The sequence below is a fragment of the Oncorhynchus tshawytscha genome, linkage group LG33 (genome assembly GCF_018296145.1).
Source record: "Oncorhynchus tshawytscha isolate Ot180627B linkage group LG33, Otsh_v2.0, whole genome shotgun sequence".
In the NCBI taxonomy this organism is placed as follows: Eukaryota; Metazoa; Chordata; class Actinopteri; order Salmoniformes; family Salmonidae; genus Oncorhynchus; species Oncorhynchus tshawytscha.
This window is the reverse complement of record NC_056461.1, coordinates 45,291,313-45,305,512: the sequence shown is the minus strand read 5'-3', so window position 1 is coordinate 45,305,512 and position 14,200 is coordinate 45,291,313. Positions and strand designations below refer to the sequence as shown.

Here is a 14,200-nt window from a genome sequence, read left to right as displayed (position 1 = left end):
TGTGTGTGTTTTGTGTACCTGTGGAGGTGAGTGTACCTGTGGACGTGTGTACCTGTGGAGGTGTGTGTGTACCTGTGGACGTGTGTACCTGTGGAGGTGTGTGTGTACCTGTGGAGGTGTGTGTGTACCTGTGGAGGTGTGTGTGTACCTGTGGAGGTGTGTGTGTACCTGTGGAGGTGTGTGTGTACCTGTGGGGGTGTGTGGAGGTGTGTGTACCTATGGAGGTGTGTGTGTGTGTGGAGGTGTGTGTGTGTGTGGAGGTGTGTGTGTGTATCTATGGAGGTGTGTGTGTGTACCTGTGGAGGTGTGTGTGTGTACCTGTGGAGGTGTGTGTGTGTGTGGAGGTGTGTGTGTGTACCTGTGGAGGTGTGTGTGTGTGTGGAGGTGTGTGTGTGGTACCTAGCTGTTCCCTCTGCGTCGTGTCGTGCGGCTGCCAATGCTGTTGCTGCGCTCTGTGCCATGGCAACTGTGGAGAGTGTCCTGTGGTTGGCTGCGGCTCCCGCCATGCTCCGTCCACCCCTGGACGCTGCTCTCTGATTGGCTGATGGTTTGAAGTGGGCGGCTAGAGCCAGAATCAACCTCATCACTGACTTCAGATCACCTTCTACTATATCTACACACACACACACACACACACACACACACACACACACACACACACACACAGGAGAAAGAGAGGTTATGTGAGAACTGTGGGACAGGTGTCGGTGTGTGTGTTACCCCAGGCAGAGGTGTGAGGTCTGTCGGTTTGTGACTGTGTTTTAGTGTGTGTGTGTTAGTGTGTGTGTGTTAGTGTGTGTGTGTTACCCCGAGCAGAGGTGTGAGGCATGCGTATACGTCTGGAGGTGATGAAGTTGAGGACTCGCTCCACATTCCCCCTGCTCTCCTCTCGGTCCCTAGGAGCCTGATGTACCCCCTCCAATGCCTCCCCCGCTGCAGGGGGGAGACGGGGGTGGGAGAAGGAGAGGGTTATGCATAATTGTTATCATATAAATCAAATCATAATGTATTTAATCTCCCGTGGACAGATTCTGCGTATAAACGGCAACAATCTGTCAAGGATCACGTAGAATTACGTGATTAAGAGCAGCAGTAGTTCCTGGTTTGGAGTTTTCATCATTGATCACTTGAAAGAATCAGGATTGGTCGAAAGCGGTGCTTAAACTGGGCTGTAGTTATTGTACCACTGGGGAATCACTAAAGATGGACCGTTCCCTCTACACTTCCATTAAACGATGGCCCAGCATTCTCCAGGAAAACTAACCACTTTGCCAAAGTCTCCAGCCAAAGTGCTGGATGTGAGATTGTGTTGAAAACATCTTCACTGTTTATTGCCTCTCTTCGACTGCTGTGTGTTCACACGAGGGAGGAAACTCCGATTCCTTCCTTCGCACAACGGTAATCATACTTGTAAATGGTATTCCCCCCAGAAGTAAAACAAGTGGCAAACTTTCACAAGATAATTTTACTTCTGGGTAAGTGAGATTATCATTTATTGAAAGTGCATTTCCTGTCTCAACACAAAACAAATTAAAAAGGAGAAAATAAAAACAAACATACTATAAATTAAACAATTTAATATCAGATGATGAATATCAGAAATAACAGCTATTGTTTGTATTGTGTAGCGCAGTGTAGTGTGGCGTAGTATGGTGTAGTGTAGTGTAGTGTGGTGTAGTGTAGTGTAGTGTGGTGTAGTGTGGTGTAGTGTAGTGTAGTGTGGTGTAGTGTGGTGTAGTGTAGTGTGGTGTGGTGTAGTGTGGTGTAGTGTAGTGTAGTGTAGTGTAGTGTGGTGTAGTGTAGTGTGGTGTAGTGTAGTGTGGTGTAGTGTGGTATAGTGTAGTGTGGTATAGTGTAGTGTAGTGTGGTGTAGTGTGTGTGTAGTGTGGTGTAGTGTAGTGTGGTGTAGTGTAGTGTGTGTGGTGTAGTGTGTGTAGTGTGGTGTAGTGTAGTGTGGTGTAGTGTAGTGTGGTGTAGTGTAGTGGTGTAGTGTAGTGTAGTGTGGTGTAGTGTGGTGTAGTGTAGTGTGGTGTAGTGTGTGTGTAGTGTAGTGTGTGGTGTAGTGTGGTGTAGTGTGTGTGGTGTAGTGTAGTGTGGTGTGTAGTGTAGTGTAGTGTAGTGTAGTGTAGTGTGGTGTAGTGTGGGTGTAGTGTGTGTGGTGTAGTGTAGTGTGGTATAGTGTAGTGTAGTGTGGTGTAGTGTGGTATAGTGTAGTGTGGTGTAGTGTAGTGTGGTGTAGTGTGTAGTGTGGTGTAGTGTAGTGTGGTGTAGTGTGTAGTGTGGTGTGGTGTAGTGTGGTGTCGTGTAGTGCGGTGTGGTGTAGTGTTGTGTAGTGTAATGTGGTGTGTGGTGTAGTGTGGTGTAGTGTAGTGTGGTGTAGTGTAGTGTAGTGTGGTGTAGTGTAGTGTGGTGTAGTGTAGTATGGTAAAGTGTGGTGTGGTGTAGCATGGTGTAGCACGGTGTAGCATGGTGTAGTGTGGTGTAGTATGGTGTAGCGTGGTGTAGTATGGTGTATCATGGTGTAGCATGGTGTAGCGTGGTGTAGTGTGGTGTAGTATGGTGTAGTGTGGTGTAGTATGGTGTAGTATGGTGTAGTGTGGTGTGGTGTAGCATGGTGTAGTGTGGTGTAGCATGGTGTAGTGTGGTGTAGCGTGGTGTAATGTGGTGTAGTGTGGTGTAGCATGGTGTAGTGTGGTGTAGCGTGGTATAATGTGGTGTAGTGTGGTGTAGCGTGGTGTAGTGTGGTGTAGTGTGGTGTAGTATGGTGTAGCATGGTGTAGCATGGTGTAGTGTGGTGTAGCATGGTGTAGTGTGGTGTAGCGTGGTGTAACGGTGTGGTGTGGTGTAGTGTGGTGTAGCATGGTGTAGCATGGTGTAGTGTGGTGTAGCATGGTGTAGTGTGGTGTAGCATGGTGTAGTGTGGTGTAGTATGGTGTAGCGTGGTGTAGTGTGGTGTAGCATGGTGTAGTGTGGTGTAGCATGGTGTAGTGTGGTGTGGTGTGAGTAGTGTGGTGGTGTAGCATGGTGTAGTGTGGTGTAGTGTGGTGTAGTGTGGTGTAGCATGGTGTAGTGTGGTGTAGTATGGTGTAGCATGGTGTAGTATGGTGTAGCATGGTGTAGTGTGGTGTAGCATGGTGTAGCATGGTGTAGTGTGGTGTAGCATGGTGTAGTGTGGTGTAGCATAGTGTAGCATGGTGTAGTATAGTGTGGTGTGGTGTAGCATGGTGTGGTGTAGTGTAGTGCGGTGTAGTGTGGTGTAGCATGGTGTTGCATAGTGTAGTGTGGTGTGGTATAGTGTGGTGTGGTGTAGTATGGTGTAGTTTAGTATGGTGTATTGTAGAATGGTGTAGTCTAGTACGGTACGGTGTGGTGTAGTGTTGTATGGTTTGTGTGGTGTGTTGCGTTGCGTTGTGTGGTCTGGAGTGGTGCTTAGTGTGGTGGATGTGGTATAGTGGGTGTGGTGGGTGTGGTAGGTGTGTGGTGTAGTTTAGTATGGTGTGGTGTAGTATAGTGTAGTGTGGTGTAGTGTGGTGTAGCATGGTGTAGTATAGTGTAGTGTGGTGTAGTGTGGTGTAGCATGGTGTAGTGTGGTGTGGTGTGATGTAGTGTGGTGTAGTGTGGTGTAGTGTTGCATGGTGTAGTGTGGTGTGGTGTAGTGTGGTGTAGCGTGGTGTTGCATGGTGTAGTGTGGTGTGGTGTGGTGTGGTGTAGTATAGTATGTGTGTAGTGTGGTGTAGTGTGTGTGTGGTGTAGCATGGTGTTGCATGGTGTGGTGTGGTGTAGTGTGGTGTAGTATGGTGTAGTGTGGTGTGGTGTGTGTGTGTAGTATGGTGTAGTGTGGTGTAGTATGGTGTGGTGTAGTGTGGTGTAGTATGGTGTAGTGTGGTGTAGTGTGGTGTAGTATGGTGTAGTGTGGTGTGGTGTAGTGTAGTGTGGTGTGGTGTAGTGTGGTGTAGTATAGTGTGGTGTGGTGTAGTGTGGTGTAGTGTGGTGTAGTATGGTGTAGTGTGGTGTAGTGTGGTGTAGTATGGTGTGGTGTGGTGTGGTGTAGTATGGTGTGGTGTAGTGTGGTGTAGTATGGTGTGGTGTGGTGTAGTGTGGTGTAGTGTGGTGTAGTATGGTGTGGTGTAGTGTGTAGTATGGTGTAGTGTGGTGTAGTATGGTGTGGTGTGGTGTGGTGTGTGGTGTAGTGTGGTGTGGTGTGGTGTAGTATAGTGTAGTGTAGTGTGGTGTGGTGTAGTGTAGTGTATAGTGTGGTGTAGTATGGTGTAGTGTGGTGTAGTGTAGTGTGGTGTAGTGTGGTGTAGTGTGGTGTAGTGTAGTGTGGTGTGGTGTAGTGTAGTGTAGTGTGGTGTAGCATGGTGTAGTATAGTGTAGTGTGGTGTAGCATGGTGTAGTGTGGTGTAGTGTAGTGTGGTGTAGTGTGGTGTAGTATGGTGTAGTGTGGTGTAGCATGGTGTTGCATGGTGTAGTGTGGTGTGTTGTAGTGTAGTGTGGTGTATTGTAGAATGGTGTAGTCTAGTACGGTACGGTGTGGTGTAGTGTTGTATGGTTTGTGTGGTGTGTTGCGTTGCGTTGTGTGGTCTGGAGTGGTGTTTAGTGTGGTGGATGTGGTATAGTGGGTGTGGTGTGTGTGGTGTAGTTTAGTATGGTGTGGTGTAGTATGGTGTGGTGTAGTATGGTGTGGTGTGGTATGGGGCTAAATAGTGTTGTGTGGTCTGCAGTGGTGGTGTGGTGGGTGCGGTATAGTTTGTGGTAGGTGTGGTGTGTGTGTTGTGGTAAGTGTGGTGTGGTAGGTGTGTTGTGGTGGTGTGTGTTGTGGTAGGTGTGTGTTGTGGTAGGTGTGTTGTGTGTGCTGTGGTAGGCGTGGTGTGTGTATTGTGGTAGGTGTGGTGTGTTTGTGTTGTGGTAGGTGTGGTGGTGTGTGTTCTGGTAGGTGTGATGTGTGTGTTGTGTTAGGTGTGGTGTTATGGTAGATGTGTGCTGTGGTAGGTGTGGTGTGTTGTGGTAGGTGTGGTGTGTTGTGGTAGGTGTGGTGTTATGGTAGGTGTGTTGTGTGTGTGGTGTGTTGTGGTAGGTGTGGTGTGGTGTGGTAGGTGTGGTGTGTGTGTTGTGGTAGGTGTGGTGTAGTAGGTGTGTTGTGGTAAGTGTGGTGGTAGGTGTGGTGGTGTGTGTTGTGGTAGGTAGGTGTTGTAGTAGGTGTGGTAAGTGTGGTGGTAGGTGTGGTGTGTGTGTTGTGGTAGGTGTGGTGGTGTGTGTTGTGGTAGGTTTGGTGTGTGTGTTGTGGTAGGTGTGGTGTGTGTGTTGTGGTAGGTGTGTTGGTGTGTGTTGTGTTAGGTGTGGTGGTATGGTAGGTGTGGTGTTATGGTAGGTGTGACGTGTGTGTTGTGGTGGTGTGTGTGTGTGTGTGTTGTGGTAGGTGTGATGTGTGTGTTGTGATTGGTGTGGTGTTATGGTAGGTGTGTGTTGTGGTGGTGTGTGTGTGTTGTGGTGGTGTGTGTGTTGTGGTAGGTGAGGTGTGTTGTGGTAGGTGTGGTGCGTGTATTGTGGTAAGTGTGTTGTGGTAGGTGTGGTGTTGTGTGTTGTGGTAGGTGTAGTGTGTGGTGTGGTAGGTGTGGTGGTGTGTGTTGTTTTAGGTGTGGTGTTATGGTAGGTGTGTTGTGATAGGTGTGATGTGTGTGTTGTGGTGGTGTGTGTGTGTTGTGGTAGGTGTGATGTGTGTGTTGTGGTAGGTGTAGTGTTATGGTAGATGTGTGTTGTGGTAAGTGTGGTGGTAGGTGTGATGTGTGTGTTGTGGTAGGTGTGGTGTTATGGTAGATGTGTGTTGTGGTAGGCGTGGTGTGTGTGTTGTGGTAGGTGTAGTGTTATGGTAGGTGTGTGTCGTGGTGGTGTGTGTGTTGTGGTAGGCGTGGTGTGTGTGTGTTGTGGTAGGTGTAGTGTTATGGTAGGTGTGGTGTGTTGTGGTAGGTGTGATGTGTGTGTTGTGGTAGGTGTGGTGTGTATTCTGTGGTAGGTGTGGTGTTATGGTAGGTGTGTGTCGTGGTGGTGTGTGTGTTGTGGTAGGTGTGGTGTGTGTGTTGTGGTAGGTCTGGTGTTATGGTAGGTGTATGTTGTGGTGGTGTGTGTGTTGTGGTGGTGTGTATTGTGGTAAGTGTGGTGGTGTGTGCTGTGGTAGGTGTGATGTGTGTGTTCGATGTGATGTGTGTGTTGTGGTAGATGTGTTGTGGTAGGTGTGATGTGTGTGTTGTGGTAGGTGTGGTGGTGTGTGTTTTGGTGGTGTGTGTTGTGGTAGGTGTGATGTGTGTGTTGTGGTAGGTGTGGTGTGTGTGTGTTGTGGTGGTGTGTGTGTTGTGGTAGGTGTGGTGGTGTGTGTGTTGTGGTAGGTGTGACGTGTGTGTTGTGGTAGGTGTGACGTGTGTGTTGTGGTAGATGTGATGTGGTAGGTGTGATGTGTGTGTTGTGGTAGGTGTGGTGGTATGTGTTGTGATAGCTGTGATATGTGTGTTGTGGTAGGTGTGATGTGTGTGTTGTGGTAGTTGTGGTGTGTGTGTTGTGGTGGTGTGTGTGTTGTGGTAGGTGTGGTGGTGTGTGTGTTGTGGTAGGTGTGGTGGTGTGTGTTGCGTGTGTGTTGTGGTAAGTGTGGTGGTGTGTGCTGTTGTAGGTGTGATGTGTGTGTTGTGATGTTTGTGTTGCGGTAGATGTGATGTGTGTGTTGTGGTAGGTGTGATGTGTGTGTTGTGGTAGGTGTGGTGGTGTGTGTTGTGGTGGTGTGTGTGTTGTGGTAGGTGTGGTGGTGTGTGTGTTGTGGTAGGTGTGGTGGTGTGTGTTGTGGTGGTGTGTGTGTTGTGGTAGGTGTGGTGGTGGTGTGTTTTTGGTGGTGTGTGTTGTGGTAGGTGTGATGTGTGTGTTGTGGTAGGCGTGATATGTGTGTTGTGGTAGGTGTGTGTGTTGTGGTGGTGTGCGTGTTGTGGTGGTGTGTGTGTGTGTTGTGGTAGGTATGACGTGTGTGTTGTGGGGTAGGTGTGATGTGTGTGTTGTGGTAGGTGTGATGTGTGTGTTGTGGTAGGTGTGATGTGTGTGTTGTGGTAGGTGTGATGTGTGTGTGAGTACTAACCCACTATCTCCACCAGGTGTGATAACACCACTCCATCCTGCAGGTCTACTCTGAGGTCTGTGATGGGCTTCAGGCCTGGTCGCCTCTTCAACTGGCTGTTCACCCACAACACATAGGTTGATAGCTGCTGCTACACACACACACACACACACACACACACACACACACACACACACACACACACACACACACACACACACACACACACACACACACACACACACACACACACACACACACACACAACACACCACACCACCATGAACACACCAAAAACACAGCTTCAAAATATGTTTAAAGTTGTAATTTTGACTTCATATCATGTTGATATTATAGATAGTAATTCCTTACATCCAGAGCTCTATCAATAAATTTGACAGTATTATGGTTCGTGTTGGGGTTGGATTTAAAGACCCAGGGATCCACACTAGTCTGGTGATGTAACAATATAAAACAGCTATTGAGTTACAATGAAGTAGAGCTGTGACGATAAACCCACCACTTACCATGTAGTAGAGCTGGGAAGATAAACCCACCACTTACCATGAAGTAGAGCTGTGACGATAAACCCACCACTTACCATGAAGTAGAGCTGTGACGATAAACCCACCACTTACCATGTAGTAGAGCTGGGAAGATAAACCCACCACACAGACCAAACCCACCACTTAACATGAAGTAGAGCTGGGATGATAAACCCACCACTTACCATGAAGTAGAGCTGGGAAGATAAACCCACCACTTAACATGAAGTAGAGCTGGGAAGATAAACCCACCACACAGACCAAACCCACCACTATACAGAGTCTACTAATGATAATGACATGGTGGTTATACAAGGCTACTATACAGAGCCTACTAATGATAATGACATGGTGGTTCTATACTAAGTCTACTAATGATAATGACATGGTGGTTCTATAGAGCCTACTAATGATAATGACATGGTGGTTCTATACTAAGTCTACTAATGATAATGACATGGTGGTTCTATAGAGCCTACTAATGATAATGACATGGTGGTTCTATACTAAGTCTACTAATGATAATGACATGGTGGTTCTACAAGGCTACTATACAGAGTCTACTAATGATAATGACATGGTGGTTCTACAAGGCTACTATACAGAGTCTACCAATAATAATGACATGGTGGTTCTACAAGGCTACTATACAGAGTCTACCAATAATAATGACATGGTGGTTCTATACTAAGTCTACCAATAATAATGACATGGTGGTTCTATACTAAGCCTACTAATGATAATGACATGGTGGTTCTATACAGAGTCTACTAATGATAATGACATGGTGGTTCTATACAGAGTCTACCAATGATAATGACATGGTGGTTCTATACTAAGTCTACTAATGATAATGACATGGTGGTTCTATACTAAGTCTACCAATAATAATGACATGGTGGTTCTATACTAAGTCTACTAATGATAATGACATGGTGGTTCTATACAGTCTACCAATAATAATGACATGGTGGTTCTATACTAAGTCTACCAATAATAATGACATGGTGGTTCTATACTAAGTCTACCAATAATAATGACATGGTGGTTCTATACTAAGCCTACTAATGATAATGACATGGTGGTTCTATACAGAGTCTACTAATGATAATGACATGGTGGTTCTATACAGAGTCTACCAATGATAATGACATGGTGGTTCTATACTAAGTCTCCTAATGATAATGACATGGTGGTTCTATACTAAGTCTACCAATAATAATGACATGGTGGTTCTTTACTACTAATGATAATGACACAGTGGTTCTATACTACTAATGATAATGACACAGTGCTTCTATACTAAGTCTACTAATGATAATGACATGGTGGTTCTATACTACTAATGATAATGACATGGTGGTTCTATACTAAGTCTACTAATGATAATGACATGGTGGTTCTATACAGTCTACTAATGATAATGACATGGTGGTTCTATACTAAGTCTACCAATAATAATGACATGGTGGTTCTATACTAAGTCTACCAATAATAATGACATGGTGGCTCTATACTAAGTCTACTAATGATAATGACATGGTGGTTCTATACTAAGTCTACCAATAATAATGACATGGTGGTTCTATACTAAGTCTACCAATAATAATGACATGGTGGTTCTATACTAAGTCTACCAATAATAATGACATGGTGGCTCTATACTAAGTCTACTAATAATAATGACATGGTGGTTCTATACTAAGTCTACCAATAATAATGACATGGTGGTTCTATACTAAGTCTACCAATAATAATGACATGGTGGTTCTATACTAAGTCTACCAATAATAATGACATGGTGGTTCTATACTAAGTCTACTAATAATAATGACATGGTGGTTCTATACTAAGTCTACCAATAATAATGACATGGTGGTTCTATACTACTAATAATAATGACATGGTGGTTCTATACTAAGTCTACTAATAATAATGACATGGTGGTTCTATACTAAGTCTACCAATAATAATGACATGGTGGTTCTATACTAAGTCTACCAATAATAATGACATGGTGGTTCTACAAGGCTACTATACAGAGTCTACCAATAATAATGACATGGTGGTTCTATACTAAGTCTACCAATAATAATGACATGGTGGCTCTATACTAAGTCTACTAATGATAATGACATGGTGGTTCTATACAGTCTACTAATGATAATGACATGGTGGTTCTATACTAAGTCTACCAATAATAATGACATGGTGGCTCTATACTAAGTCTACTAATGATAATGACATGGTGGTTCTATACAGTCTACTAATGATAATGACATGGTGGTTCTATACTAAGTCTACTAATGATAATGACATGGTGGTTCTATACTAAGTCTACCAATAATAATGACATGGTGGTTCTATACTAAGTCTACCAATAATAATGACATGGTGGTTCTATACTAAGTCTACCAATAATAATGACATGGTGGCTCTATACTAAGTCTACTAATGATAATGACATGGTGGTTCTATACTAAGTCTACTAATGATAATGACATGGTGGTTCTATACAAAGTCTACTAATGATAATGACATGGTGGTTCTATACAGAGTCTACTAATGATAATGACATGGTGGTTATACAAGGCTACTATACAGAGTCTACTAATGATAATGACATGGTGATTCTATACTAAGTCTACTAATGATAATGACATGGTGGTTCTATACTAAGCCTACTAATGATAATGACATGGTGGTTCTATACTTAGTCTACTAATGATAATGACATGGTGGTTCTATAATGAGTCTACTAATGATAACAACATAGTGGTTCTATACTACATCTACTAATGATAACAACATAGTGGTTCTATACTAAGTCTACTAATGATAATGACATGGTGGTTCTATACTTAGTCTACTAATGATAATGACATGGTGGTTCTATACTAAGCCTACTAATGATAATGACATAGTGGTTCTATACTAAGTCTACTAATGATAATGACATGGTGGTTCTATACTAAGTCTACTAATGATAATGACATGGTGGTTCTATACTAAGTCTCCTAATGATAATGACATGGTGGTTCTATACTAAGCCTACTACTATTAAAAACTAACAATCTGAAGTAGATCAAGAAAAAGGAGATTTTTATTATTATAAATATTATATTTATGACCATTTGAAACAGTGTAACCAACACTAAATAAATTATAAATAATACCAGAGAAGCTGTTCTAACAAAACAAAAAGTAAAGCCTTTATTTCAGCAAAGACTAAAAACAGCCACATTTGTGAACTTGTTTATCCAACATGTTGTGGTTGTGGGAGTCTTGGTGCTCAGGGAATCAGTAGGCTATTAAACAAACACTCAAACAGGCAACAGAAGCAGGTCTGTCTTATTTCTGTAGAAAAATACAGATGATTTATAAAGCCAGGCACATTTTAACAGTTAGACTATTGATTCTAGACCTAATTAAGTTATGGTTTCCTCTCTCTTCACTTTTCTTAGACAATTTAAGGAAATGGCTGTTTCCTCGTCTCCTAACTCCACTGCTGCCTCATTGTTCTCAACACCAATATGCTGGTTCACTATTATGCACATAGCAACATGGTCTAGGACAGGGGTACTCAAGTCTTACCCTACGAGGTCCAGAGCCTGCTGGTTTTCTGTTATACCTGATAAATGCACAATTCAAAAATGCAGTGGAACTGGCTTCGAGGTCCAGATTTGAGTTTGAGGGGTCTAGGAAAAGGTACCAATTCAACAGTGCACTGATGTGTTTCAGAACCATGGACAGCGACCACTATCCAACGCTGGATAAAATAACATTTATTAATGATTCACCATTGTTGTTACGTAACATAACATGTTGTGGTAATATAACATGTTAATATAACCATATACCATTTCAATAGCACGTCTTAGACTGATGGACTGTGCCATCCCCACGGCCTCCAGAATGGATCAGTCCACTCAGACAGGAGCCAATCAGACAGGTGTCTTAGACTGATGGACTGAGCCATCCCCACGGCCTCCACAATGGATTAGTCCACTCAGATAGCCATTTTTTATTTATTTTTTGCTACTGCTTGACTAAAGAAATCTAGGTCGACCAACAGCCTATCAACCAAACAATCAACCAAACAATCAACCAGTTGATTAAATGGGGTCAGCCCTCAGCCTTTGTTAACAGGAAATCTAAATTGGGCCAGTCTGAACCGTTGGTTTGGTGTTGATAGATTAAAACAGTGTTATTCAAACTTTTTCAGCAGGGAACTCATTTCCCCCCAATCATTTCTGGGGACCCAATTTTTTCCCAAATAATTTATTGCACTCCCACCCCACCCCAAATCTAATGACAAGTTTAAAATCGGTCATGTAGATTTTACATCAACAAATAACGTTAACTTTCAATTCATTGCATTTTCATCTCTTATCAAAATGAAAATAAAACAAATGCATTTACTCATTAACATTTTCTTTCAAATGATCTTTCTCAACAACCTTTTTATATTGTCCTATACAGTAATATGTACCGTTTACATTTTGGCGACCCCACTGCAGTTCCCAGGGTCGCGACACTTTGAATACCACTGCTTTAGTCTATCTCATCAGGCTAACTTCTGAACCCTGAAAACAGACCCAGAACTAAACCTCTACTGATCTACTAAACCAACCAGCTAAACTAACTAACTAACTAACTAACTAAATAACTACTTACAGCTAAACTAACTAACTAACTAACTAACTAAATAACTACTTAACAAGCTAGAGGAGAGTAATTTAACTAAGAAAGAGCCCAAATAATCTTACAGACAGAAACAAGCACACACGACTCTCCCAGCACGGTAGTGGTATCTAGGTTGTAACGGTACCTCGTTGAAGCCCTCCTGGAGAACAGCGTCCAGCCGGATGCCTTTAGAGAGAGACGCCTTCATCCTTCCTTCTGCAACCGGACACAACGCACACACCCGAACCGGGCGACAGGCGGGCCTTTATGTTAAACTACCGCTAGAGAACATACAAAGCAAGTGTACCAGATGAGGAAGCTGCACTGGGTAAAGTTAACGGTTAGCTATCTGAGACATCATAAATGTACATCTCCCGTGGGAAAACGTGAGAACATTAGCCTCTCGCTTCCAGCATTCTCTCTGCTCCTGAAACGGGATACAGAGAGAACCACTGCGCAGGCGCAGCCCTCCGCGTCCTTGTCGCCATGGTTACAGCGGGCGGATCCTGAGAACAGTCTCGGCTGAAGCCCAAATACGTCACTTCCTCCCACGGCCCCTAGAAAACGGATGCTGTTTGATTTCTATCCTCGGTGGAGGTCCGAAATCACAAACGTTGCCCGCTCGGCCCTTAATGTGGCTAGTGAAGTACTTTGATATTATGGGGTTGGTATGACCCACAATTCAATGCAAACTGTCGTCAAGTGTCAAACTCCGGTGAAGTGTCTAACTTAATCAACACAGCTGCATTTTTGGCATGTGAGACAATGGCTGCGTTTCAAACACATGAAAGACACACCCTCCTCCACTTACCCTCACATTATGGCATTGAGGGAATCCCCGCAGCCATCTTTGCAGTCCTTCCAAACAATTAGCCAACAAGGGAAGTTGGAAATGTAAGCTCCTCAGCCCTGGTTTGTGATCGAGTGTATAATTATTTTCACTCCAGGGCCTGAAACGCCCCATAATTCAATTTGCAATGATTGTACATCCGCTAAGAAAGCCAAAACGTAAAAAACGTAAAACCAACATCAATATGGAGAAGTCAACATACAAGTTTATGTAAAATCGAATGTAAATATGTTAGAAATGTTGCTACGAAATGGACATGGCAAAAACACATAACCTAAAAGTAATTCTGTTTTTGTTTGGGTAGCTATTGGAAACGTTAGCTAGCAAATAAAAAAATTCCTGACATCACACATTGTAATTTTCAATTTACCTGATATAGTCGGATGGCTAGTATTTCATGTCTGCGGATGCATTGCCTTCTAGCCAAGATATGAAATGCCATCATAATTGACTGTAATACATATAAAGCATAAACAACAGCTACAGGTGGTCTCATGATGACTGAAAACACAATCGTGGGACAAATGAGTGATGAATTTCTGGGCAAGGGTGATCCATTGAATATCATTAATTCTTCCCTCGCCCTACACTCATCACACATTGTGATATGTGATTTGAAGTGTTTACTTAATTTGAGGGGAGAGGGTGTGTCTTTTACATGTTTGGAATGCAGCCAAAATTATGAAGCTAAATTACCAAACTATAAAACTAGCTAGCCAGCTATTGGTAACTAGCTAGCTACCTGACACTTCACAAAATAGATGGTATCGTGAGGATGGAAAATGTGGATATATTGAAGAAACATCTCAAGACATCAGTTAAAGGTTGGTGGCAAATGGGTCTTCCAAATGGACAATGATCCCAAGCATACTTCCAAAGTTGTGGCAAAATGGCTTAATGACAACAAAGTCAAGGTATTGGAGTGGCCATCACAAAGCTCTTACCTCAATCCTTTATAAAATTTATGGGCAGAACTGAAAAAGTGTGTGCGAGCAAGAAGGCCTACTAACCCGACTCCGTTACACC

The 14,200-nt window shown here is 43.5% G+C and overlaps 1 protein-coding gene across 1 annotated transcript in view; it reads right to left on the bottom strand.

Moving 5' to 3' along the window:
• LOC112237413 (dixin) overlaps window positions 1–12,787 on the bottom strand; it is a 57,691-nt gene extending 44,904 nt beyond the window's left edge. The window contains exons 1-4 of the mRNA XM_042311492.1: window positions 12,470–12,787; window positions 7,115–7,244; window positions 808–933; window positions 400–613 (exon numbers count right to left, since the gene is read on the bottom strand). Coding sequence (XP_042167426.1) covers window positions 400–613; window positions 808–933; window positions 7,115–7,244; window positions 12,470–12,532 — 533 coding nt within the window. The 5' untranslated portion in view covers window positions 12,533–12,787. The remainder of the gene's footprint in view (window positions 1–399; window positions 614–807; window positions 934–7,114; window positions 7,245–12,469) is intronic.
• Window positions 12,788–14,200: the final 1,413 nt, after the last annotated feature.